General features: G+C 39.0%; 1 protein-coding gene across 1 annotated transcript in view; it reads left to right on the top strand.

Annotated features, from left to right (window-relative positions):
- The window catches only part of LOC128689115 (vacuolar protein sorting-associated protein 29), a 32,259-nt gene extending 14,911 nt beyond the window's left edge, over window positions 1–17,348 (top strand). The window contains exons 3-4 of the mRNA XM_070081325.1: window positions 6,949–7,181; window positions 16,081–17,348. Of these exons, the coding sequence (XP_069937426.1) occupies window positions 6,949–7,181; window positions 16,081–16,201 (354 nt within the window). The 3' untranslated portion in view covers window positions 16,202–17,348. The remainder of the gene's footprint in view (window positions 1–6,948; window positions 7,182–16,080) is intronic.
- The last annotated feature ends 10,498 nt before the right edge of the window (window positions 17,349–27,846 follow it).

Below are 27,846 nucleotides of genomic sequence, written 5' to 3' on the forward strand. Positions count from 1 at the left end.
CCCAACCTAGTAGCCCAGGTGTCAGCAGGCCATTCACAGAGGGTAGCGGTATTTTCAAACCTGATAATGTATGAAGTAATGTCTTCACCTTCTGTGAAGGGAGGTAAATTAGGTGTTGGAATATGTGCACTAGCTGCATGATGTTCAATTACTCCTTCCTCTAATTGTTGTTGTGTAAAAGTTAACTTTTTATTCTCTAATTCAAGGCGAGATTTTTCGAGCTCGCGATCCTTTTCTCTCTCTATTAACTCGTGCTCTCAATCCTTTGCTCTTTCCTCAAGTTCTCTTAATTTAACTTGTTCCTCACGTAACTTAGCTTGTTCCTCACGTATCTTACCCTGTTCCTCACGTTCCCTAGCTCTTTCTTCACGATCAAGTCTATCACGCTCTTTTTGGTCTTCTCGTTCTCGTTCTAACTGTCTTTCTCGGATTTCTCTCTCAATTCTCTCTCTCTCCTTTTTCTCTTCTCTTTCGATTCTCTCTCTCTCCTTATTCTCTTCTCTTTCCCTTTCTAGCTGTCTTTCTTCTCTCTCAATTCTCTCTCCTTCAAGTCTTTCCTGGATCTTAGCACTAATGAAAGATTCTAAATTTTTCCCTGTTATTCCTAACTTGCTTCCAGCGTTCATCCAAAACTGGTATTCCTCCATGCTTGCAAGAATAACTTAAACTATCAGGGGAAATGAAATGGGTATTAAAGAAAACAGAGGGTTCAATTCCTGCTCCGCTCAAACTGTAAATAAATCAGAGGGCTCGATCCCTACTTCAATTAAACAATATGTATTAATGAAAACGAAGGGTTCTATGCCGGCTCCGAGCAAACAGTAAGTAGAATGGGGTCACTTGACCATCCAATCTTCTCACCAACAAATCAAGAGTGTCCTACGACAGTTCCCTTGATATAATAAAGAGCTCAATGAAACAAATTGTCACTGGAAAATCTCGGGTCCCTAGAGTCTAATCCTCCAAAGTGTTTCAAGCTCCAAAAGGTGGCAGAATTAAATATTATATCCTGCCTGACTTGACTTACAATAAATTGAGACTATAACAATCACCAAATCTTTTAAATACCTGTACCGTAGTCCTACCATAGAGAATGATTACTCATGGCTGGTGGTAACTGTCTGTGGTATGCAGCATTGAAGTTCCAGTGGTAGATTCGAGATGGAGTTGAATCTTGATTCAGTCGAGTTGATCCTGGCAAGGTCGCCACTTGTGAAAGCTTACTCAGCCCTGTAACAACTTCAGTCAGTATTACTCAGGCTGGCTCCTCCTCAGGAAAATTGAAGAATAGAAAAAGAAATAATAACAGACAAACATAAACGCTTTCTTATATAGAAAATATAAAATATAAAACACTTAAATATGAAATATTAATCCTACATTAAAGAAAATGAAAAATGAAAAATATAAATGATAACTGAATTCAACGCTAATATATATAGGGGTGTCTGGTGTTGGTGACACTGTGTGTTGTTGAAATCGTAGCCGTTGCTGATGATGGGGGGGAGGGTCGCAGGTGTTGGTTACGACCCACTGGCTAGTTCTTCACAGTATAGCCGTGAGTATTATATCCCAATGACAGGAAAGCAGGTTCTTTACCGCTGCAATGATGTGGGGTTACGTCCTGCAATTTCATACAGGTGCACAGGTAATTAAATCCAAAAAGGGGACGTCTCAGGACGTTAGTCCATCTCCATTCGTTCTTCTCGTTGATTGACAGGTGACCCTCTCTGTCATCCAAGAGTAGTGTTGGGAGCTGTGAGTCGAGTGATTTACTGTTTGACCAGAGCCCCACACGTCACCTTTCGAGGGGGGGGGAAGGAGGTGGGGAAGGGATAGTGGGAGCTAGACTGACCCTACCTTAACAAGCAGCCGGCAGTCAAACTATTGTTACCATATACTCCCTTGCTACTCCTATCTATTGAACTTTTCCCTCACACTCACTGCTGAGAATGCGAAATAAATCACTTGCTGTGTGTGTCATTGAGGTAAGTCTGTTTGTAAGGTGTCCCATGGCCTGGTAGGCAATGCTCTCGCTTCACACAGTGTCAATGGTTCGATCCCCAGCAAGGGTGAAAGATTGGATGTGTTTCCTTACACCTGTTGTCCTCGTTCACCTAGCAAGCAAGTAGGTACCTGGGTGTTAGTCAACTAGTGTGGGTCGCATCCTGGGGGGACAGGATTTAAGGACTGAAATGGGAATAAGACAAACAGTCCTCGATGATGCACTGACACTCTTGGGTTATCATGGGTGGCTAACAAATTAGGGTTAAAAATCCAAACAAAATCTTAAGAACATGGCCCCTATTTCATAATGTTTTAATTTGAGCAGCAGGATGATGTGGTCTTCTGTATTAAAATCATTTTTTTTTTTTTGGGGGGGATTGGTAAAAAGGCCAATTGAATATTTATGCTGGATATTTAGACAATTTGGAAGACTTTTAGATTTTGTAAGAACACAGTAAATGTTTATTGCATCACCCTGAGAGCTCACAGGTACTAGACCAGTACATTTAATAGAATTACCCAGGTGATAATGTATTCATTTGAAAGGCTGCTAGAATTAAAGGTAAATTGTTCAGAAATTAGTTTTTCTTGCAAACTTTTTTAAGAAAACAGGCCAGTTTTCTGCATGTATGGTATGCTGAGCACTTGCTGCGGTGTATAGCTAACCTCTTAAGTTATTTTTAACACAAGGGGGAGAAATATAAGCAAACCATACCATGGGCGGGGATAGAACTCGCGATCAGAGAGTTTCAGAACTCCAGACTATTGCATTAGGCACTGGACCAGCTAGCCACAATAAAATTCATCCAACTAGGTATATTTCTACATCATAGTAAAGTTAGCATAGGCATCACTGTTACCACAAATGCAAGTTTTTACAGACAAATCTCCAGTTAGCGTGGCTGTGGTGAACTCTAGCTCAAGCCCCCTCAAAGCCGTCAACATGACTCACGAAATCGTAATGACACGATTGCAAACAAACCATACTACGGGCTGGGATAGAACCCGCGATCAGAGAGTCTCAAAACTCCAGACCGTTACGTTAGCCACTGGACGGCTTTGAAGAGACCTGAGCTAGAGTTTGTCACGGCCATGCTAGCTGGAGATTCGTCTGTAAAAATTGCATTTGTGGTCACAGTGGGGCCTATGCTAACCTTCCTATGGTGTAGAAATATACCTAGTTGGATGAATCTTATTGTGGCTAGCTGGTCCAGTGGCTAACGTAATGGTCTGGAGTTTTGAGACTCTCTGATCGCGGGTTCTCTCCCTTCCCATGATATGGTTTGTTTGCAATTGTGTCATTAAGATTTCGTGAGTCGAGTCGGGGAGAAATATACAGGAGTAGACATGTTTACATATAAAACAATGGAGCCATGCATATACTGTATGATACTACATATGCACCAAAACAGTTTTTCCCCTCTAAGAAAACTCCTTAAGGTGTGTTTACATTCGTGAATCCTAATTGACAAAATTTTAGTTTTTGTGAGTCACGAAATCGTAATGACATGATTGCAAACAAACCATACCACAGGTGGGGATAGAACCTGTGCTCAGAGAGTTTTGAGACTGATCGCAGGTTCTATCTCCGCCCGTGTTATGGTTTGTTTAGTTTTTGTGGTGAATTTGTTAGAATCTATATTTTCTTTTCCAAGAATTTCAGCATTAATTCCTTAAGTCTCACATAGTGTAAAGAAATAAGACCACGTTAATTTTACAGCTCACTGCTCGCTGCCTAAAATTAAAAATCAGCTGAAGGGGATACAGTATTTTGAAATATTCAGTTCGCAATGCATGCATTTACTGGATCCATTTCTTTAACTTATTTTTTTTCCAGTTTATGACTTAAATTACCAGTGCTGTTAGAGCAACATTAAATATTAAGAAAGACTGTATTGTGCATCTGTTTGAACTTTCAATGCAATGTTGCAGCTCAAAATAAAAATTTTACTTATAATATTTAACTAGGTATTTTCATTCCATTTTTATTTTGTACCAGTACAGTGGAACCTCGACTTACAAGTGCCTCAACATATGAGTTTTTTGAGTTATGAGTCGTTGCTCAGTTGATTTTTTGCTTTGAGTTACGAGCCAAAATCCAAGTTACAGGAAGGCTCCAGAACACCATCACTAGTTGGCGTAGTGAACACCACAACATCTGCTCAGCAGTGCACGTGTTTACCTCACCGTGCAAGCATTTCTCTTGTGTTGTGCTTGTGTTTTGTGCAATTATTTTGCCAAATTTCTTTGTTCTTACCATGGGTCTAAGAAAGTAAGTGCTGAGAAGAAAAAGAGGATAATGTCCATTGAATTATAGAATGAAATCATAAACACGAGTGAGGTGTGTGGGTTGTGGACTCAGCCAGGCAGTACCAGCATAGTGCTTCTATGATATGTATGATACTAAAGCAGGAGGAGTCGATAAAGGCTATAGTGCCAGCCAAGGGCGTTACAATAATTTCTAAGCCACAGACCTTTGTCCACGAAAAGATGGAGAAGCTACTGTTGATGCGGTTGATGGAGAAGCACTTCACAAGAGATACTGTGACTGAGGGTCAATTAAGTTCAGCGATAAAGTGTAGCATTAAGAGTGTAGCAAGTAGCCTATCTTTTCTACCCTCCACCTCCCCCAGCATCTGTTCTCCAAGGTAAATACATACACTTTACAAAACCAGTTTATTTCTTTACATTCTCTCTTATGTTTTACAGGTTCACATTCCTTTATCCGAAATTCTGAAATTCGAAAAGTTCCAAAAACCAAAGTTTTTTCATGGAATGTGGAGCATCAGTCACTGACAGCCAGAGTGGCAGCCATCAGTTGTGTCTCAGCGCTTGTAGTGTTTACATGTGCGTCTGCTGTTCACTGATATTTTGTTTTTGCTTTTTATTTTGTGACTGTGTTTAATTTCACTGTGAAAATGTCAGAATGAGCTACAGATACCCCTATGGGTAACAGTGAGAAAAAGAACAGAAAGCATCTGACATTATTAATAGCGTAGAAAGTAGAGTTACTGCAGAAGCTTGATTGTGGTGTGTCAGTGTGGCATCTTACTGAAGAATATGGTGTTGGAACTACCACTGTTTATGATTGAAAGAAATGGTGTTAAATACAAATAAGCATAAGAATAGTAGTGATGATGATGACATTGTGAACACAGGTGAAAAAAAGTCCTCATAGACAATATGGTGAAAATGTGCAATCAGTTAAGTCTTTAAAAATGCCGTCAGTCATAGTGCTGCTTCATCACTTGAGAATCATGTTCCTGGTCTATAATTATCCCATTATTTCATTTATCAGTATACAGTGGACTTAAGAAATCGTAATGACACGATTGCAAACAAACCAAACCATACTCTATGACCGCGGGTTCAATCCCGGCCGGGGGTATGGTTTTTTATACAGTGGACCCTCACCTAACGATATTATTGGTACCCAAAAACGAATATTGTTAGGCGAGTTTTTTAGCATTAGCCGAGGCAAAATGTTAGCGTTAAAATGTATCGTTAGGCGAATTTAACGTTATGCGATGCATTCGTTAGGCGAGGGTCCACTGTATTACTTTATAAATAAACCGTACTAGTATTTGTAGTCTTTATTTATCCCACTTAGTGTGAGCATTCATATGTGTTTGCTGCAGTGTTAATGTTTAATTATGGAGTGCTGCCCTAGACCCCACCGTCATTCTGAAATTTGAAAATTTCTGAAATTCGAAACACTACTGGCCCCAAGGGTTTCGGATAAAGGAAAGTGTACCTGTACGTACTATATTATGTTTTTATACAATATTTCTTATTTATAAATACATTGTTTCAGTGTTTTCCTTATGAAACTAGTGATCTAGTGCAGTTAGCCTCACAAACACCGTTTTCAGAAGGGGAAGAATAGGAAGATATGGTCAGAGCAGGAGCGGGAGTGGCCGCCACCACTCGTCACATAATGACATATTTTATTCATTCTAGAGTATATATCATGTTTCTGTGTTATTTATATTGTTTATTATGTCATGTTAGATCAATTGTGATAGATAAATAAGCCGTAGAGTTGATATTAGCATCATATTGAAGTATTTTCTTTTGCCTCCCGAGAGCAGAAATTCCGCTGAACAGATTAATGGCATTTCAGTTAATTTCATTGAGGAAAATTAATTCGATATACAAGCAAATTGAGTTACGAACTAGGTCACGGAACGGATTAAACTCGTAAGTCAAGGTGCCACAGCATATACTAATGCTATTAGAGTCATATCTGAAGAAATATGAGTGCTAGCTCTTGACTCCTGAGTTAATTGGCAAGAAGCATGTGTTTCAGCACTTGCATCCTCTTCATTTCCCAATACTGCTGCTGTTCTTGAACCCAAAACAGTTTCTTATTGGAAAGAACCTTTTTCTGGGATTCCAATATGATGTCAGCTTTGTCAGTATAGTACAGTCATACCCTGCATTTCATCATTAATTGGTTCCAGGAACTGTGACGTAACCCAATTTTTGACATAAACTGGACATAATGTCTTAAAAATGTCTTAAAATGACAAACATGATAAAACTAAGCTGAAACTAAAACTAGCATAAATAACTCGCGTAAGAATATAACTGTTGTTTAATCTTAAAGAACACTAAAAGAGTAATGAGCACAAAAAATTATAATGTAGGTGACATTGCTGAGTGACGTAAAGTCGGACATAATGACATACACTGAAATGAAATTTACTGTAGAAAAGTGGTGTAAAGGTGAATTTGACGTAGGCCGAAGTGACGTAAGTGGGGTATGACTGTACTGTGCATTTCAAGTCGGCATTGATAGGTTCATGAACTTCTTGGGAATGTCTTGTATTGTATCTCAAGGCCATTGAAGCTATTGATACACTCAGGCCGGTGTTTTTTCCACACCATTCATGCTATAATGTGCCTTTTGATTTATTTTGTTTATATTTATTATTGCAGACCAGTTATCCAGAACAGAAAGTGGTGACAGTAGGACAATTTCGCATTGGTATGTGCCATGGCCATCAAGTAGTTCCCTGGGGAGATCCTGCAGCCCTTTCCCTCATTGCCAGACAGCTGGATGCTGACATCCTCATCTCAGGTCACACACACAAATTTGAAGCATTCGAAGCGGAATCTCGGTTCTTTATCAATCCTGGCTCAGCTACAGGATCTTACAGTGCTCTGGATGGGTAAGGTTCTTCTTAAAAATTAAGTATTTTTGTTTAATGGAAAAAGTATTTTCATGTTATTTTGTTCACTGTATTGGTGTTTTTCAGTTGTTACAGGTACGATACATTTTTTTTTCAACACACCATCTATCTCTCACCGAGGCAGGGTGAACTAAAGGAAAAACTAGTTTTCCTTTTTACATTTAGTAATTTATACAAGAGAAGGGGTTACTTAGGGTACGTTTATGTATAGTGTATAGCAAGAGTGTCATAAAAAGTTTTTTCTAGAAAATTTTTACCTTCGAAGAAGAGCTTAAAACATTTCTCTTTAATTCCTGCCACATGATACAGGTACAGAATGAGGAATATAATTATTTTATTTGTATTTATTTATTTGAGCATGATACAGTGTTTGTAAAGAGATGGGTGACATTTAGATGTGCATGCGGAAAGCTCCTTAGTATGCAGAGCATTTTGGGCAAACTTAAGACTAATATAGCAATAATTAATTTGATTTCTTTTATATATATGATCTCCAAGTGATTATATCATTAAATTTAGAAATTATGAGGAACACGAGAATTGAATAGCATATTAATACACTCTATATAACATTCATTGAGTTTAATTGTTTTAAGGATTGCAGTTTGGATTTTAATTACAGGTAATGAGGATTCTTGCATATTAATGCATTTTGAACACTTTCAGTATAATTAATAGTTGTCAGTGTGAATATTACAGATAATGGGAAAAAGAATATACAGTGGTACCCAAAGTTTCGTACAGCTCCTAACTCGAACAAATATGTAAGTGTATTATTGTAAGTGCTTTTGTAACTGTATTTTTGGGGGTCTGAAACAGACCACTCTAATTTACATTATTCCTTATGGGAATAAATTCGTTTGGTAAAGGCACTCGAACAGCCTTCTGGAATGAATTATGGCCAAAACTTTGGGTATCACTGTGTAGTTTTCCATGTACTTGTGGTAATGAGAATATGAATGTAGCCTCTCCTCACTTAATGACAGAGTTCCATTTCTAAAACCATGTCAGTAAACGAGTTCGTCGCTAAGCAAGGAGCATACTATGATGGTAGTGGATTTATGTCAACCATCTTTGATATTGTTTTAATGTCATCTTTGCACCATTTATAAAATTTTTAGTATATTTTTAAATGTTTATTTAGTATTGTACTGTACGTATATTGTAATAAGCAGGACAGAGGAAATCAGCTCTAATATACATTATTAAGGTATGCATACTGGTCAGCGAGCCTGATGTAAGTCTGAGTCATCGATAAACGAGTACGTCGCTAAGTGAGGAGAGGTTGTATATATGTAGTTTTATCATATTTAGCTATTCTTCTTTCTTTCAACACACCAGCCGTATCCCACCGAGGCGGGGTGGCCCAAAAGGAAAAACAAAAGTTTCTCCTTTCACATTTAGTAATATATACAGGAGAAGAGGTTACTAGCCCCTTGCTCCCGGCATTTTAGTCGCCTCTTACAACACGCATGGCTTACGGAGGAAGAATTCTGTTCCACTTCCCCATGGAGATAAGAGGAAATAAACAAGAATAAGAACTAGAAAGAAAATAGAAGAAAACCCAGAGGGGTGTGTATATATGTGCTTGTACATGTATGTGTAGTGTGACCTAAGTGTAAGTAGAAGTAGCAAGACGTACCTGAAATCTTGCATGTTCATGAGACAGAAAAAAGGACACCAGCAATCCTACCATCATGTAAAACAATTACAGGCTTTCGTTTTACACTCACTTGGCAGGACGGTAGTACCTCCCTGGGCGGTTGCTGTCTACCAACCTACTACCTATATTTAGCTATTGTTGGAATATATTAGAGAAAGAGGGTTGTTTTGTGGTAATTTTGAAAATGCTGACAGAGAAGTGTGGCTCTGGAGATTTCTGACATGGAGTTCCAGATTTTGGGTCCTTTTATGTACATTGAGGTTTTACAAAGATTAAACCGGACATTGGGTATGTCATAGAGATTTTTGTGTCTAGTACAGTATTATGTTTGTGGGTCCTGTTGCATCTATTAAGGAAGTGCTTCAGGTCAGGATTAATCTTAAAATTTATTGTTTTGTATATGTAGGATGCACAGTAATAAGAGTGAATGATTTGTATACTAAGTAGATTTAGGTCTTTGAAGAATGGGGTGGGAGTTGTTTGGCATTAGACTGTGTGATCGTTCGTACTGTGGCCTTTTGTTGAGTTATTTTTGGCCTAGGGGAATTTACTGTTGTGGATCCCCAGGTGCAGATAGCATAGGTGAGGTAGGTGCACATCAGTGAATAGTATAATGTAAGTAGTGTTGTTTGTGGAACATAATAATGCATCTTGGCGAGGATGCCAACTGTTTTGCACACTTATTTTGTGATGTGTTGGGTGTGGGTGTTGAATTTCAAGTTGCTGTCAAGGAACAGATCTAGAAGTTTTCTCTCATTATGTTTAGCTATAAGAGTATTGTTAATCGTGACGTTTAGTTGGACATTACTTGATCTTCTCCCAAACAGAAGGTTTTGTCAGTGTTAAATGAGAGTTCATTGGTAGCCATCCAGGTTGATATTTTTAAGAGCTCTTCATTAAATATGTTGTTAAGTGGTGAAAATTTGGGTGGGAGATGACAAAAGTTTCGTTGTTGGCAAAGAGAATAGGTCTCTGTTGCTGCGATACATTTGGAAGACTGTTGATGTTTTATTTTTTTATTATCACACTGGCCGGTTCCCACCAAGGCAGGGTGGCCCGAAAAAGAAAAACTTTCACCATCATTCACTCCATCACTGTCTTGCCAGAAGGGTGCTTTACACTACAGTTTTTAAACTGCAACATTAACACCCCTCCTTCAGAGTGCAGGCACTGTACTTCCCATCTCCAGGATTCAAGTCCGGCCTGCCGGTTTCCCTGAACCCCTTCATAAATGTTACTTTGCTCACACTCCAACAGCACATCAAGTATTAAAAACCATTTGTCTCCATTCACTCCTATCAAACACGCTCACGCATGCCTGCTGGAAGTCCAAGCCCCTCGCACACAAAACCTCCTTTACCCCCTCTCTCCAACCTTTCCTAGGCCGACCCCTACCCCGCCTTCCTTCCACTACAGACTGATACACTCTTGAAGTCATTCTGTTTTGCTCCATTCTCTCTACATGTCCGAACCACCTCAACAACCCTTCCTCAGCCCTCTGGACAACAGTTTTGGTAATCCCGCACCTCCTCCTAACTTCCAAACTACGAATTCTCTGCATTATATTCACACCACACATTGCCCTCAGACATGACATCTCCACTGCCTCCAGCCTTCTCCTCGCTGCAACATTCATCACCCATGCTTCACACCCATATAAGAGCGTTGGTAAAACTATACTCTCATACATTCCCCTCTTTGCCTCCAAGGACAAAGTTCTTTGTCTCCACAGACTCCTAAGTGCACCACTCACTCTTTTCCCCTCATCAATTCTATGATTCACCTCATCTTTCATAGACCCATCCGCTGACACGTCCACTCCCAAATATCTGAATACATTCACCTCCTCCATACTCTCTCCCTCCAATCTGATATTCAATCTTTCATCACCTAATCTTTTTGTTATCCTCATAACCTTACTCTTTCCTGTATTCACCTTTAATTTTCTTCTTTTGCACACCCTACCAAATTCATCCACCAATCTCTGCAACTTCTCTTCAGAATCTCCCAAGAGCACAGTGTCATCAGCAAAGAGCAACTGTGACAACTCCCACTTCATGTGTGATTCTTTATCTTTTAACTCCACACCTCTTGCCAATACCCTCGCATTTACTTCTCTTACAACCCCATCTATAAATATATTAAACAACCACGGTGACATCACACATCCTAGTCTGAGGCCTACTTTTACTGGGAAATAATTTCCCTCTTTCCTACATACTCTAACTTGAGCCTCACTATCCTCGTAAAAACTCTTCACTGCTTTCAGTAGCCTACCTCCTACACCATACACCTGCAACATCTGCCACATTGCCCCCCTATCCACCCTGTCATACGCCTTTTCCAAATCCATAAATGCCACAAAGACCTCTTTAGCCTTATCTAAATACTGTTCACTTATGTGTTTCACTGTAAACACCTGGTCCACACACCCCCTACCTTTCCTAAAGCCTCCTTGTTCATCTGCTATCCTATTCTCCGTCTTACTCTTCTTCTTTCTTTCAATAATAACTCTACCATACACTTTACCAGGTATACTCAACAGACTTATTCCCCTATAATTTTTGCACTCTCTTTTGTCCCCTTTGCCTTTATACAAAGGAACTATGCATGCTCTCTGCCAATCCCTAGGTACCTTACCTTCTTCCATACATTTATTAAATAACTGGGATGCTTAAATGTGTGTGGATGTAGTGCGGATGACAAGAAACAGATGATTGCTGATGTTATGAATGAAAAGAAGTTGGATGTCCTGGCCCTAAGCGAAACAAAGCTGAAGGGGGTAGGGGAGTTTCAGTGGGGGGAAATAAATGGGATTAAATCTGGAGTATCTGAGAGAGTTAGAGCAAAGGAAGGGGTAGCAGTAATGTTAAATGATCAGTTATGGAAGGAGAAAAGAGAATATGAATGTGTAAATTCAAGAATTATGTGGATTAAAGTAAAGGTTGGATGCGAAAAGTGGGTCATAATAAGCATATATGCACCTGGAGAAGAGAGGAATGTAGAGGAGAGAGAGAGATTTTGGGAGATGTTAAGTGAATGTATAGGAGCCTTTGAACCAAGTGAGAGAGTAATTGTGGTAGGGGACCTGAATGCTAAAGTAGGAGAAACTTTTAGAGAGGGAGTGGTAGGTAAGTTTGGGGTGCCAGGTGTAAATGATAATGGGAGCCCTTTGATTGAACTTTGTATAGAAAGGGGTTTAGTTATAGGTAATACATATTTTAAGAAAAAGAGGATAAATAAGTATACAAGATATGATGTAGGGCGAAATGACAGTAGTTTGTTGGATTATGTATTGGTAGATAAAAGACTGTTGAGTAGACTTCAGGATGTACATGTTTATAGAGGGGCCACAGATATATCAGGTCACTTTCTAGTTGTAGCTACACTGAGAGTAAAAGGTAGATGGGATACAAGGAGAATAGAAGCATCAGGGAAGAGAGAGGTGAAGGTTTATAAACTAAAAGAGGAGGCAGTTAGGGTAAGATATAAACAGCTATTGGAGGATAGATGGGCTAATGAGAGCATAGGCAATGGGGTCGAAGAGGTATGGGGTAGGTTTAAAAATGTAGTGTTAGAGTGTTCAGCAGAAGTTTGTGGTTACAGGAAAGTGGGTGCGGGAGGGAAGAGGAGCGATTGGTGGAATGATGATGTAAAGAGAGTGGTAAGGGAGAAAAAGTTAGCATATGAGAAGTTTTTACAAAGTAGAAGTGATGCAAGGAGGGAAGAGTATATGGAGAAAAGGAGAGAGGTTAAGAGAGTGGTGAAGCAATGTAAAAAGAGAGCAAATGAGAGAGTGGGTGAGATGTTATCAACAAATTTTGTTGAAAATAAGAAAAAGTTTTGGAGTGAGATTAACAAGTTAAGAAAGCCTAGAGAACAAATGGATTTGTCAGTTAAAAATAGGAGAGGAGAGTTATTAAATGGAGAGTTAGAGGTATTGGGAAGATGGAGGGAATATTTTGAGGAATTGTTAAATGTTGATGAAGATAGGGAAGCTGTGATTTCGTGTATAGGACAAGGAGGAATAACATCTTGTAGGAGTGAGGAAGAGCCAGTTGTGAGTGTGGGGGAAGTTCGTGAGGCAGTAGGTAAAATAAAAGGGGGTAAGGCAGCTGGGATTGATGGGATAAAGATAGAAATGTTAAAAGCAGGTGGGGATATAGTTTTGGAGTGGTTGGTGCAATTATTTAATAAATGTATGGAAGAGGGTAAGGTACCTAGTGATTGGCAGAGAGCATGCATAGTTCCTTTGTATAAAGGCAAAGGGGATAAAAGAGAGTGCAAAAATTATAGGGGGATAAGTCTGCTGAGTATACCTGGCTGGTCTAGTGGCTAGCGCGACGGGCTGGAGTTTTGAGACTCTATGACCGCGGGTTCAATCCCGGCCGGGGGTATGGTTTATTTGCAATCGTGTCATTACGATTTCTTAAGTCATGTTGACGGCAGTGAAGGGACTTGAGCTAGAGTTCGCCACGGCCACGCTAGCTGGAGATTCGTCTGTAAAAACTTGCATTTGTGGTCACAGAGGTGCCTGTGCTAACTTTCCTATGGTGTAGAAATATACCTAGTTGGATGAATCTTATTGTGGCTGGCTGGTCTAGTGGCTAGCGCGACGGGCTGGAGTTTTGAGACTCTATGACCGCGGGTTCAATCCCGGCCGGGGGTATGGTTTATTTGCAATCGTGTCATTACGATTTCTTAAGTCATGTTGACGGCAGTGAAGGGACTTGAGCTAGAGTTCGCCACGGCCACGCTAGCTGGAGATTCGTCTGTAAAAACTTGCATTTGTGGTCACAGAGGTGCCTGTGCTAACTTTCCTATGGTGTAGAAATATACCTAGTTGGATGAATCTTATTGTGGCTGGCTGGTCTAGTGGCTAGCGCGACGGGCTGGAGTTTTGAGACTCTATGACCGCGGGTTCAATCCCGGCCGGGGGTATGGTTTATTTGCAATCGTGTCATTACGATTTCTTAAGTCATGTTGACGGCAGTGAAGGGACTTGAGCTAGAGTTCGCCACGGCCACGCTAGCTGGAGATTCGTCTGTAAAAACTTGCATTTGTGGTCACAGAGGTGCCTGTGCTAACTTTCCTATGGTGTAGAAATATACCTAGTTGGATGAATCTTATTGTGGCTGGCTGGTCTAGTGGCTAGCGCGACGGGCTGGAGTTTTGAGACTCTATGACCGCGGGTTCAATCCCGGCCGGGGGTATGGTTTACCTGGTAAAGTGTATGGTAGAGTTATTATTGAAAGAATTAAGAGTAAGACGGAGAATAGGATAGCAGATGAACAAGGAGGCTTTAGGAAAGGTAGGGAGTGTGTGGACCAGGTGTTTACAGTGAAATATATAAGTGAACAGTATTTAGATAAGGCTAAAGAGGTCTTTGTGGCATTTATGGATTTGGAAAAGGCGTATGACAGGGTGGATAGGGGGGCAATGTGGCAGATGTTGCAAGTGTATGGTGTAGGAGGTAGGTTACTGAAAGCAGTGAAGAGTTTTTACGAGGATAGTGAGGCTCAAGTTAGAGTATGTAGGAAAGAGGGAAATTATTTCCCAGTAAAAGTAGGCCTTAGACAAGGATGTGTGATGTCACCGTGGTTGTTTAATATATTTATAGATGGGGTTGTAAGAGAAGTAAATGCGAGGGTCTTGGCAAGAGGCGTGGAGTTAAAAGATAAAGAATCACACACAAAGTGGGAGCTGTCACAGCTGCTCTTTGCTGATGACACTGTGCTCTTGGGAGATTCTGAAGAGAAGTTGCAGAGATTGGTGGATGAATTTGGTAGGGTGTGCAAAAGAAGAAAATTAAAGGTGAATACAGGAAAGAGTAAGGTTATGAGGATAACAAAAAGATTAGGTGATGAAAGATTGAATATCAGATTGGAGGGAGAGAGTATGGAGGAGGTGAATGTATTCAGATATTTGGGAGTGGACGTGTCAGCGGATGGGTCTATGAAAGATGAGGTGAATCATAGAATTGATGAGGGGAAAAGAGTGAGTGGTGCACTTAGGAGTCTGTGGAGACAAAGAAATTTGTCCTTGGAGGCAAAGAGGGGAATGTATGAGAGTATAGTTTTACCAACGCTCTTATATGGGTGTGAAGCATGGGTGATGAATGTTGCAGCGAGGAGAAGGCTGGAGATGTCATGTCTGAGGGCAATGTGTGGTGTGAATATAATGCAGAGAATTCGTAGTTTGGAAGTTAGGAGGAGGTGCGGGATTACCAAAACTGTTGCCCTGAGGAGGGCAGGGTGGCCTGAAAAAGAAAAACTTTCACCATCATTCACTCCACCACTGTCTTGCCAGAAGGGTGCTTTACACTACAGTTTTTAAACTGCAACATTAACACCCCTCCTTCAGAGTGCAGGCACTGTACTTCCCATCTCCAGGACTCAAGTCCGGCCTGCTGGTTTCCCTGAATCCCTTCATAAATGTTACTTTGTTCACACTCCAACAGCACGTCAAGTATTAAAAAACCATTCGTCTCCATTCACTCCTATCAAACACTCTCACACATGCCTGCTGGAAGTCCAAGCCCCTTGCACACAAAACCTCCTTTACCCCCTCCCTCCAACCTTTCCTAGGCTGACCCTTACTCTGCCTTCCTTCCACTACAGACTGATACACTCTTGAAGTCATTCTGTTCTGCTCCATTCTCTCTACATGTCCGAACCACCTCAACAACCCTTCCTCAGCCCTCTGGACAACAGTTTTGGCAATCCCGCACCTCCTCCTAACTTCCAAACTACGAATTCTCTGCATTATATTCACACCACACATTGCCCTCAGACATGACATCTCCACTGCCTCCAGCCTTCTCCTCTCTGCAACATTCATCACCCATGCTTCACACTCATACAGGAGCGTTGGTAAAACTATACTCTCATACATTCCCCTCTTTGCTTCCAAGGACAATTACTTATATATTTGCAAAAATATATAAGTAATTTTGTCATATAATTACTGTAGCAACAGTTGCATATTGTTGTCAGAGTTTGTCATGGTTCTGTTACCCAAGTTGATTCCTGGTATAAAGATTAAACGTAACAAGTTTTACTCTATTGCAATCTCCTATTCTTCTTATAAGTGTGTCCATGCAATGCTCCTGAGTTATATTAAGAGTTGACAGTAAAGTACTAAAAAAAATGGCTACAGTGCCACTATTCTAATGCTTTGAAGCTCTATTATTCATATTATTCTCTTCCTTTCCAGAGAGATCACACCATCATTCGTGCTAATGGATATTCAGAGCTCCACAGTCGTCACCTACGTTTATCAGCTGGTTGGGGATGAAGTCAAAGTGGAAAGAATAGAGTACAAAAAAGCCAATTAGGCATTTTTTTTATTGAAGCATGTGATAAGCAGCATGTTAAATCAAACAGCATCACCACACAAACATTATGAAACAACTATAAGTCTGTGCTGCTGTTTTAAGTATTTATGTTAAATCTTCAGTGTGGCAGGTCTCTCATGCAGGGTTCAAGAGGCATGGGTAGATTACACCATATACTTTGATCTGTATATTATTCATTACATAACATTTAATTAAATGGAAATTTACTTTGTCATTTATTACTCAATTCCCAGTGAAGTGGGATTGATCACTCAATGATATAGCTATTGCTGATAAAAGGAATTATTTTTTTAAATTTCTCAAGGTATTAATTTTTTATGCAGTGGTGGGTAGTGTAAAATGCCAGGGTATAATATGAAGTTTATTTGCATGCATAGCTATTTAGAGAAGGAGCATATATATGTTGACTAGAAAACCATCTTAGGTACATCTGCCTTAAATATTTTTTAATACCTACTGAAGCTCATGTTTAAGATTACAGCAAAGCCTCAATTAGTACAAATAATGAATCCTGCTAATCTCATTTATTGAATTCATACTATTTTAAGTTGTTATAACAAAGTATGGTAATTGGTCCCACTCCAATGAAAATAGAGTATTTAATGAAATTTTTAATATATTACCAGTAGATAATCAAAATGTATTTCTTATTCGTTTATTATAAACAAAAATATTTTAGTAGGCTAGGCAGAACTGTTTTCTCCAAGTCTTCATACATGTGCTTGTATTTGTTGAAAACTTTATCTGTATCTTGGCAGACTTGCATGCTTTGAGGGTCAGCATCCCTAACCTCTCGTTTTAAAACTTCCAGACCTTGAAATATTTTCTTGCAATCTTTGATGGTGAATGCCTTCATTTGCACATTGTCTAATTCTTCAGATACATACTATTGATCTAAATTAAGGTCTCCATCAGTCATTTCTTGCAGCATGATTCAGGCAAGTCATGGACATTTGTAGAGTTCAGTTCATCAAAACTGAGCTGCCTCCATTGTCTTTTTCTTCAACAACAGCTGTCACTGTCTGCACTGGCAGACTCGCCAGTAATTTTAACATTATGCAGTTTTTTATTTTTAAAATGGTCAAACAAACCATTACTTGCAATAAAAATTTCTTCAGTTTCTGCATGAACTCTTTTCTTTAACCCTTTCAGGGTTTCGGCCGTACTAGTACGGCTTACGCATCAGGGTTTTTGACGTACTAGTATGCCTAAATTCTAGCGCCCTCAAATCTAGTGAGAGAAAGCTGGTAGGCCTACATATGAAAGAATGGGTCTATGTGGTCAGTGTGCGCGGTATAAAAAAAAATCCTGCAGCACACAGTGCGTAATGAGAAAAAAAAAAAAAAACTTTGACCGTGTTTTTGGATTAAACCAGCGACTTTGCACTGTATTTTCGTATGGTATTTATTGTTGTATTCTAGTTTTCCTGGTCTCATTTTATAGAATGGAAGACATATTACAGAAAATGAGGTGATTTTGACTGGTTTTACAAAGAAAACTACCTTGAAATTGTGCTCAAAGTAGCAGAAATGTTCGATTTTTACCCAAGTTCAAAAGTAAAATTGTGCTATGTGTTCAATACACGTCAACTGGTTAGTCTAATATTCTTTCACAAGTACGCTGATATTTATACCATTTCTACACCAATGCAGTAGTCTGCATAACAGTAAATCTTATTTTTTTGTGAGAATAAAAATTCAAAGTGGAAAGCAAAAGAATGTAAGAGGGGCATGGGGACATGACTAATGAACAGAGGAAATGCTATTTTAGTGCCAGGAATGTCTTTCTTGTTTATTCTGGACCCTATTCGGAAATTGGCATCTTTTGAAATTTGTGTGAAATTGGCTAAATTCCGACCACTGTACTGGCTAGTTGAAATTGGTAAATGGGTGGTTTCTTGTACTCATTCGATAGAAAAAATGGAGTTCTAACGAAATAGTTATGATTTTTGTCGATAAGTACACTGGAATTGGCCGAAAATAGGGCTCAAAGTGGGCAAAATCACCGATGCATAAATATTGTCGAGACCGCTAACTTTGCGAGAGCATAATTCCTTAAGTTTTCCATCAAATTTCATACTTTTGGTGTCATTATGATTGGGAAAAGATTATCTGTCTTCATAATTTTTTTTTTTTTTTTTTTTTTTTTGAAATTTGGCCGACCCTGACAACAAATCTCTGAGAGGGCCTGTCGACCCTGAAAGGGTTAATTACCATAAAGAGACTAAGCTTTTGTTTGAATTGCTTTTTGCTAAGAGTAATACATTTTTGGTTGCAGTCTTGTACTCTCACAGATAATCACTCCATTTCTTTCATTGTAATGTTTGTTTCTAGTAGTAGTTAGCAAGCCCCAAAAAGCTAATACAACTGTACCCTTATCTTTTATTTCATCTGTGTGTTTTATAGCATTACGTTCCATAGATTCATGCATTCCAACATCTCTGCCTATTTTAGAGATGCTATCACCCTGTGCATGTCACTATTACATCAATTTTTTTGCCCTTATAAGCCCCCCCCCCCCTTTTTTTTTTTTTTTTTTTTTTTTGCCCTTGCATTATTTAGACTAATTATTCTTGTATTTGTCCACATTAGCTAAGGGCAGTTTTAAAAAAAATTAAAATACAGTACGTGTATAGGATAATCTATGGTACATCTCTACGTGACACTGGGCAGAGCCATGCTCACTGGGCAAGTGGGGTGAGCAGTACACTCATACTGTACTAACCAAATTTTGACATATTAAATAAGGTCTGGTATTTTATAATTTGTTCCAAATTGAATTGCGTGCTATTCAAATTTGTACTAATCAAGGCTTTAGTGTACACTTTCTTTAATATTATATGTATCTGAAAGCAGTTTAAAATTATAGTCCAAGAAAAAATTTTCACGATAGTTGGCTTATAAGAATACAGACAAAAACCAGAGAATAAAAAATAGTGGTGGAAGAAAAGCAAAATGTACTGTACTAGAGTTAAGGCTGATGTGTGGTCTAGTGGCCAGTTTTAGGATTGATTTGCCACGAGTTTGAATACTCTTCATTTCCTGCTGTGTTAGAGGACATTTTCACTTACTGCACCCACTGAGTTAATTTTTCAAGGGGTTTCTGTATCCACAGTAATTTAAACTTATCCCCACTGCAGTACTAAGAGCGATTTAGCATTTTTTGGTCACTCAGTCTAAAGAAAAACTTAGCAATAGTTGCATAATTTTTTTTTTTTTTTTTTGGGTTATAGTAGTTTCCTCAAGGGGACCATTTTGATTGGGTACTGTCCTTCATTGCATTATTTAACTTAAAACTATGTGCATAGGGTATAATTTTTTATAAATTTTTTTTAGTTATCATTTACTGATGACTGTTTTCTATACCTTTTTATGTAATTGACTTTTTGGTTGTTTACCTGTTTATTCTTCCTTCATTTTCCCTTAATCATCCTGAAAAGTGTTTTGACAATTTTTACTGCTATGTACAAATTGATATCATTAAAATGGAGTCTGTATTAAACTAATTATAATATTCTAAACTTTCTCATCTTTGAAGAGGAATATGATTGAGATATATATATATATAGCATATTTGCTTAAGGAAGATCTATCTACAGTATAAACATTACAGTACTTGGAAAATCTGTAGGGGATCATAATTCCCTTTTGTTAACCACATACTTCTCCCTCTTATAAGGAAGAGCAGATTATGATGATGTATGCAGTATAGATATACAAATTATATCTGGTGTTGGCTGATACAACATGTAGGCCAATAAAATATACAAAGATTTTTTTTTCATAAAAAAGGGTTTTATTTCTTCAGAATTAACTAAATTACTTTAATAAATATGGCTTAATTATGGCAATATTTTTACTGGATTGATTTACAGTGTGACAATGGTATTCTACAAAATTGGAGCTGCTCTTCCCTGTCTTGAATCATGCCTGAAGAAAGCTCATTGACCATCACTCACTCCATAGTTGCCTTTCCAAAAGGACATGTAGAATTATGTAAAATTTTCATCCTGTTTGAATGAATAGTTTAAAAAGATTTAAAATATGTATTCTGCATAATAATTTGTCTCGTCACATTGGTGCTCGGAAGTTGGTTGCATGAAGCTCATGAAATGTGCATAAAGGGAAAAAAATCACTTGCATAATGAAATAAAGCATGGCATTGCCTGAGATACATGATGTATGACTGGACTGACATGTTTTTTCATAAATACATTAACAAATTAATTTGATTAAACTAGAATGAAGCATACAGGATTTTCCTAGCTTACACATGCTCCAGGCTATGACCACCCTCACAAATACTAAACCATTTAAATTCTTACACTTGCAAATTTTCAGTACAAATGATAAGACATAACTATCCTTTGTACTACAGGTTGAGTATTCCTTATCCAAAATAATGAAATTTGAAAAGCTCCGAAATCTGAAGCTTTTTTTTTTTTTTTGAGCACTGATACGATGCCACAAATGGAAAATCCTTTCAGCTCTGGAGAGGTTACCAGGCATTGTGCAAGTCTCTCCATACCCAGACAGATGTGACGTGACCTCATGTACCCTGATTGAGGCTCTGATGGTCTGTTCATGCCAGTTTATAAACATCTGTCATTGCCAGACCTATGTGCATTAATATTATTAATCATAGCTAACCACTAAATACTACATACATTACTCACTGTGATTACTGTGTTTAGTGCTTTTCTTTGCCCTGTGTTGTCAAGATATTTTTGAGTGTAAAAATGGTAACACCGATGGGAAAAAATAGTGTATAATAGCTTTTAATCAAAATAGAGCATCACAGGTGGAGACAGTCTGCCAGTATTTACTGTAACAGCTGATGCTGTTTAGCGCTTCTTTTTGATTATAATACAGTGGACCCCCGGTTAACGATTTTAATCCGTGCAAGAGGGGTAATTGTTATGCGAAATAATCGTTATGTGAATGAATTTTCCCCATAAGAAATAATGGAAATAAAATTAATCCGTGCAAGACACCCAAAAGTATGAAAAAAAAATTTTTTTACCACATGAAATATTAATTTTAATACACACAAACTGAAAAAGGCATGCACACTTACATGACACTTACTTTTATTGAAGATCTGGTGATGATTGATGGGATGGGAGGAGGGGAGAGCATTATCTTCTTACTGTTTAGAAGGGGAATCCCCTTCCATTACGACTTGAGGTAGCAAGTCCTTTTCCGGGGTTACTTCCCTTCTTCTTTTAATGCCACTAGGACCAGCTTGAGAGTAACTGGACCTCTGTCGCACAACAAATCTGTCCATAGAGCTCTGTACCTCCCGTTCCTTTACGATTTGTCTAAAATGGGCCACAACATTGTCATTGAAATAGTCACCAGCACGGCTTGCAACAGCTGTGTCAGGGTGATTTTCATCCATAAAGGTTTGCAGTTCAACCCACTGTGCACACATTTCCTTAATCTTTGAAGTAGGCACAATGGATTCCACAACTGGCATAGGCTTCTCAGGGTTAGCCCCAAACCCTTCAAAATCTTTCTTAATTTCCATACTAATTCTCACCCTTTTTACCACAGGGTTGGCACTAGAAGCTTTCTTGGGGCCCATGGTCACTTATTTTCCAGAAACAGCACCGAAAACACTGTAATAATACGAAATACTCCGAGTGTATGCTTGGATGTTACCGCGGAGGCTGGCTCGTAAACAATGGGACGGGCGGCACATGTGAGGCTGGCTGAGGGCACATTGGACGCGTCTCGGACGAAAATCGGTGAGCGGGTTTTTAATCGGTATGCGCGGCAAAAATTTTGCGATAAAAGTAAGCGGTATGCGGAAAAATCGCTATGTGATGCCATCATTATGCGGGGGTCCACTGTAATCTGCCGTGCTGTGCTACTTTCATTAAAACATATTTTTACTAAAAATAAAACCATCTTCAGGTGTAGATATTCCCATCCCCAAGCTATCATATTCCAAAATCTGTAAAGTTTGAAATCTGACACACTTCTGGCCCCAAGCAATTCAAATAAGGTATACTCAACCTGTACTGATTTCTATAAAATACTGAAACACCAGGAATGCAACTTGTTAGCAAGTTGGGGACTGTTTTGTTTATATTATGTTTTATTTATATTATCTGGCTACTGCTGTAAAGCAAAAATCACTGTAAAATGAATCATTGCCTTTTTTTCACTTTCAAATTTACATAAAAGCCTGATATATTTACACTATCATATATTAAGTGAGTACTATAGCTATGCCTAAAAAATGCGCATACAGTGCACACATTACATACCTTAAAATATTTTCTTCTTTAGCTTATAGTGAATATATTTATTGTAGGAAATCTGAATAAATGAAGAATGGGTATAGTCAAAAACCACTGTATTAGTGAAAAACTAAAGTGAAGCGCTGTTTGCCTGTATATTAACTAAATATGCTCAACCTGCATGGGTCACAAAACTGATATTTTTAATAACACTACAGAACTGTACTAAAGACAGAGTTCAAAACTTCTTTGATGTCTCCTGGTTCATCTTGTGTAAACTTTTCTAGTATGTACGTGATCTTTGTGTTCCTGCACACTAACCCCCTCATTTGTTTAGCACTTCTTTGTGAATAAAATAATCTCGAGTGTCCTCTTGGTACCTTCCAGCATTGTCCAAGTCATTATGTTGGACAGTTTCTGAAATCTACAATTGCTTGTTAATCTTCATTCTTATGTTTTTATAGTGTAAATAAGGAAAGTATGATTTACTACATTGTAGAAATTTTACACACTGTTCTTCCATCAAATGGGTGCCTTAATGCTGGTAAAGGGATCTTGATCAAAGGAATTGGATCTATTCTCTTGAGTCAAACCTAACTACCTCTGTTTCCAAGGCATTCTATGATCCCTATGGGTTTAACACTTTTCCATAGATATAATAATGAAGGGCTCTTGATTCAAGAAATTGGCACTAGCCTTGTTTGGATTAACCTTGATTGCCAACCATTCCCCAGGCACTGACCACTATGGGTTTAATGCTTCCCTTTGATTATATTAATGGTAATAATCCTATTCCCTCCAGGTGCTGCTTGATCCTAACGAGTTCAGCACTTTACTACAAATATAACACTAGCCTACAAAATTTAACAAGTTCAGAGAGCAAATTGGTGTTTTAAGCTAAGATTGATGCACTGATAACAAATCTGATCTTATTTAGTCTATCATGTAAGGCTCTTTTGAGATCTTATGATCAGTATTTTGGCTTGTTTTAAGAATCTCATGATACTCATTACTTAACAATCACAGGAATTTTTTTATGCATATAAAGCCATAAAGCTGATCACATTTCCATGATATCTCTTCTCTAAGATGGTTATGTTATTGTGAAATTATTCAGTGCATTCGTTATTAACTGCACCAAGGTTTGGCAGGAAAAATTAAAGTTGAGAATAGAGGAAATGAATTTTGAGAATCTGACATCTCGGTATATATATACTGTTAAAAGCTCTTCTACAATAGTTCTGTGATCATCAGTGATGACTCCCCAAGAGACATGCACAAGTGTTCTTGAATGCCACTCATGCAGCTCAGCATCTTTGAGACTTTTGTTAAAACGAGGATCATTTAATAACTTCCTGGTGTGAGGTCTGACAAAGATTCATTCTTTTAGTTTGGTGTCACTAACTTTGGAAAACTTCTCCCTTAGGTAGATGAACCCTGCCTCATATGATTCTAGAGTTGGCCTTATACATTGAATGCATCTTAATTGTACCACAGGTACAGGTAGCAGCAGTACTTTGTCAATTCACCTTGCAATTCCAGTATAAGCTTATAATTTTTAGGTCACCACAGGTTTTCAACTCAAACTTCTCAGAGTAGTGACAAGTTTGTGCATTGTTTCATTTTTCTTTTAAGCCTCTAGCAAGAGCTAAGGGCAGACCTGGTAGCGCTGCAGTAACTGATTCTTCCAGTTTAAAATTCCTAGGCTTTTCTGTTGCTTTCTAAACAAAATGATTCTTGTGTCTGGGTGCAGTTAATTCCAATTGGCACAATCTTGACCCAAGTGGCTCTAACTGTTCCTTGGATAAATTAAGATAGCATGAAGATCGTTAAGGTCACTGAGTTCCTAGATGTGCTTCCTGGTTGTCAGCTCCAGCTGGTTCAAACTGGGAATATGAATTAGTGGTTTTATCATCCCAGGGAAATATAGTTTTACAGGATGGTAGTACCAGAACGGAGATCCTCTGAATGTTCAACTGGTCTGACTGCAAGACCAGCACTGTATGACCCTGGTGGGTTTAGTGCTTAGTTTTGATCATAATGATTTCAAAAGGAATATCTGGATATGTTGTTTTGGATTTTTTTTTTTTTTTTGGTGAAAATCCCAATGCACTCGTGATACAAAAAAAAATAAAACTGTGTGATCCTTCGGTTCCCTTATACCATTGAGATTGCAAATGGCATACATGACTTCCTTCCAGCAAACCACTCACCAGTCATACAGCAATGATGAGGTACCCACATCTTGTCCTGATTTCCGACCTTCATTCCTGAGTAGTGAAAACAGGCATTTTTCACGAGAGGCATGGTGTTTCATCTCTGCTTTGTCAGGGTAAAGCTGCCGCATCATATAAACATTACTGTTGTTGAAGCAACCACGAAGCATTGTAAGCATGTAACCTGAGAATCAAAAATATGTGTACCATTAACTCTGAAACAGAGAAAACATATAATCCATGAGTAATAAAACAATCTCAGATTTGCAAAAAAAAAAAAAAAAACACCCACTAGCACTAATACTGAAAAATTATAGCTAAAAGTGCTGTATAGCCCTTGTGGCTTAGCGCTTCTTTTTTATAATAATAATAATAATAATAATATAGCTAAAAATAGTGGACTGCATTTTATTTAAAAATGTATACATGTTACAAAATTAGGTGATAAATAACAAAAAAAAAAAAAAGCACAATACCGTGACTGGTGATAAATAATTGTAGGTGATAAATAATTGAAATTCTGTGGAAAGCCCATGGTTCTATGGTACATTTACATGGTGGTTAATTTTGAGGTTTTGTGGTGCATAAACAGAATTATGGGATCATTAAATGGTTATGCCAGTGGATAAATACCAAAAGGTGCATGTCCATTAATGTATTTATACTGCGAGTATGCTTTAATTCCTTCTCTAAATGGAGATTCTTAGATGCCAATGAGGGACTCTTAATCCAAGTAACTGAACATAACCTTCCTGTATTTACTCAAACTTGATGGCTTTCCATTTCCCTAGATACTGTATGACCTATACAGATTTAGAGCTCTGCTCATGAATGTAATAACAGTAAATACTTAGTCCCTATTTTAGGAAATTATAGTGTGTAAAATGCCTTAAATAATGTATCAGTGAACATAAAAGCTCTTGCCGAAGGTCAATTTAAGCAGTACCTGCATGCACCATGCATTACAACATTCACAATTATGACATTTAATTCCAGATTATTATTATTATAATAAAAAAGAAGCGCTAAGCCACAAGGGCTATACAGCGCTGCAGGGTAGGGAAGGAAGCGAGGGTATAGGATAAGAGAGAGAGAGGAGGGATGATCAGTAGGTTACAGAAAACAGCGGGGCAGGGGATAGTACCGGGGTAGAGGGTAGCAAGAGATTGAAGTAGAAAGGGCTGAAGGTATCAGAATTTATGAAGTAAGTCGGTTATTGTCAAAAAGTCAATGAGAGAGTCTGGATGAAAGGTGGGTCCATCAGCGAGAAGGGAAGGTAGAGAGAGAGCAGCAGAGCGAAGACGACGACGGAGGTAAATTCTGCATGCTCGTTGATAAAGTGGGCAGTCCAACAGAATGTGGCTGACTGATAATGGAACTTGGCAATTCTCACAGAGAGGAGCAGGGCGCCTCTCCATGAGATATCCATGAGTAAGACGAGTATGGCCAATGCGAAGACGGGAGAGAGTAGTCTCCCAACCTCGACACTGGTGATAAGAAGACGGCCAGTAACCTATACTCGGTTTAATAGATTGAAGTTTGTTGCCGAGCATAGTAGACCAACGTTGTTGCCAATGGGTGTGAAGTTGGGAAGATATTGCAGCAAAATAGTCTGTAAATGGAATACCTCTACATGAAACTGGTAGGTCATGTACTGCTGACCGTGCAGCAGTGTCTGCCTGTTCATTGCCCTGTACGTCAACATGACCAGGGACCCAACAAAAAACAATATCTTTATGCTTGGTAAAGATGCGGCGTAGCCAAAGTTGGATATGGAGGACTAAGGGGTGAGGTGTATCAAATTTCTGTATAGCCTGTAAAGCACTAAGGGAGTCTGAGACAACCACAAATGATGACACAGGCATAGATGCAATACGGATAAGTGCTGTAAGGATGGCATACAATTCAGCAGTAAAAATACTAGCCGAAGATAGTAAATGCCCTTGTATGACGCTGTCCGGAAACACTGCTGCAAATTCTACGCCGTCAGAAGACTTAGAGCCATCTGTGTACACAGCAATGGCATGAGAATGAGAGTGAAAGTGGTCAAGAAAAAAAGAGCAGGAAGCGACCGTAGACAGTTGGGCTTTCGAGCAAGGGAGAGAGAAAGAATAGACTCGAACAGCTGGAACTTCCCAGGGGGGTAGGGAAAAGTGAGATGCTACATGTACATAGAAAGGTGGTAATTGAAGAGAAGACAAGAGCGAATGAAGGCGAAGAGAGAAGGGACGGAGTAAACAGGGGCGACTAACAAATAAAGAATGTCTACTAATATCAGTGACCATTCTATAAATGGAAGGATTGCAGAGATCATGAGAGCGTACATAGTAGCGAAGGCAATGGGCATCACGGCGATCGGATAAGGATGGAACGTTCGCTTCTGCATAGTGGCTCTCGACAGGGGAAGAGCGAAAAACACCAAGGCATAAACGTAATCCTTGGGGATGAATGGGGTTAAGGCTAGAGAGAGTAGCAGGAGATGCTGCTGAATAGATCTGGTCACCATAATCAAGTTTCGATAAGATAAGGGTGGAATGTAGGCGAAGGAGGGTTCGACGATCAGCTCCCCATGAAAGATGAGCAAGGGTTTTAAGAAGGTTCAGCCGGCTGTGACAAGTTGCCTTCAGAGAGGTAATGTGAGGTTTCCAGGATAACCTACGATCAAAGAGGAGGCCCAGAAACTTGACTATCGCTTTCAGGGATACGGGAGCCATAGAGGTACAAAGGATGATCGGAGATGACAGAGCGTCTAGTGAAAGTAATTTGGTGGGTTTTAGTGCTGGAAAATTTAAACCCACGTGTGGTGGCCCAATTGGAAACACGGTCGACTGCATGCTGGAGAGAAACTGTAATGAGGTGACAGTCAGCGCCTGCACAGGCAATAGCGAAGTCATCAACATAGAGTGATGACCAAATATTTGATGGAAGACTAGAGGCCAAATCATTAATAGCAAGGAGAAAAAGTGTTGTGCTCAGAACACATCCCTGGGGGACACCTTCAGCTTGGATAAAGTCCGGGGAGAGCACATTATTAACCCGAACACGGAAATGCCTGTCAATTAAAAAGTTCTTAAGGAAGGATGGTAGATTGCCTCGAAGGCCTAAGGAGTGGGCTTGGGCTAAAATATTATACCTCCAAGTTGTGTCATATGCCTTCTCAA

The sequence above is a fragment of the Cherax quadricarinatus genome, unplaced genomic scaffold (genome assembly GCF_038502225.1).
Source record: "Cherax quadricarinatus isolate ZL_2023a unplaced genomic scaffold, ASM3850222v1 Contig2334, whole genome shotgun sequence".
Taxonomy (NCBI): domain Eukaryota; kingdom Metazoa; phylum Arthropoda; class Malacostraca; order Decapoda; family Parastacidae; genus Cherax; species Cherax quadricarinatus.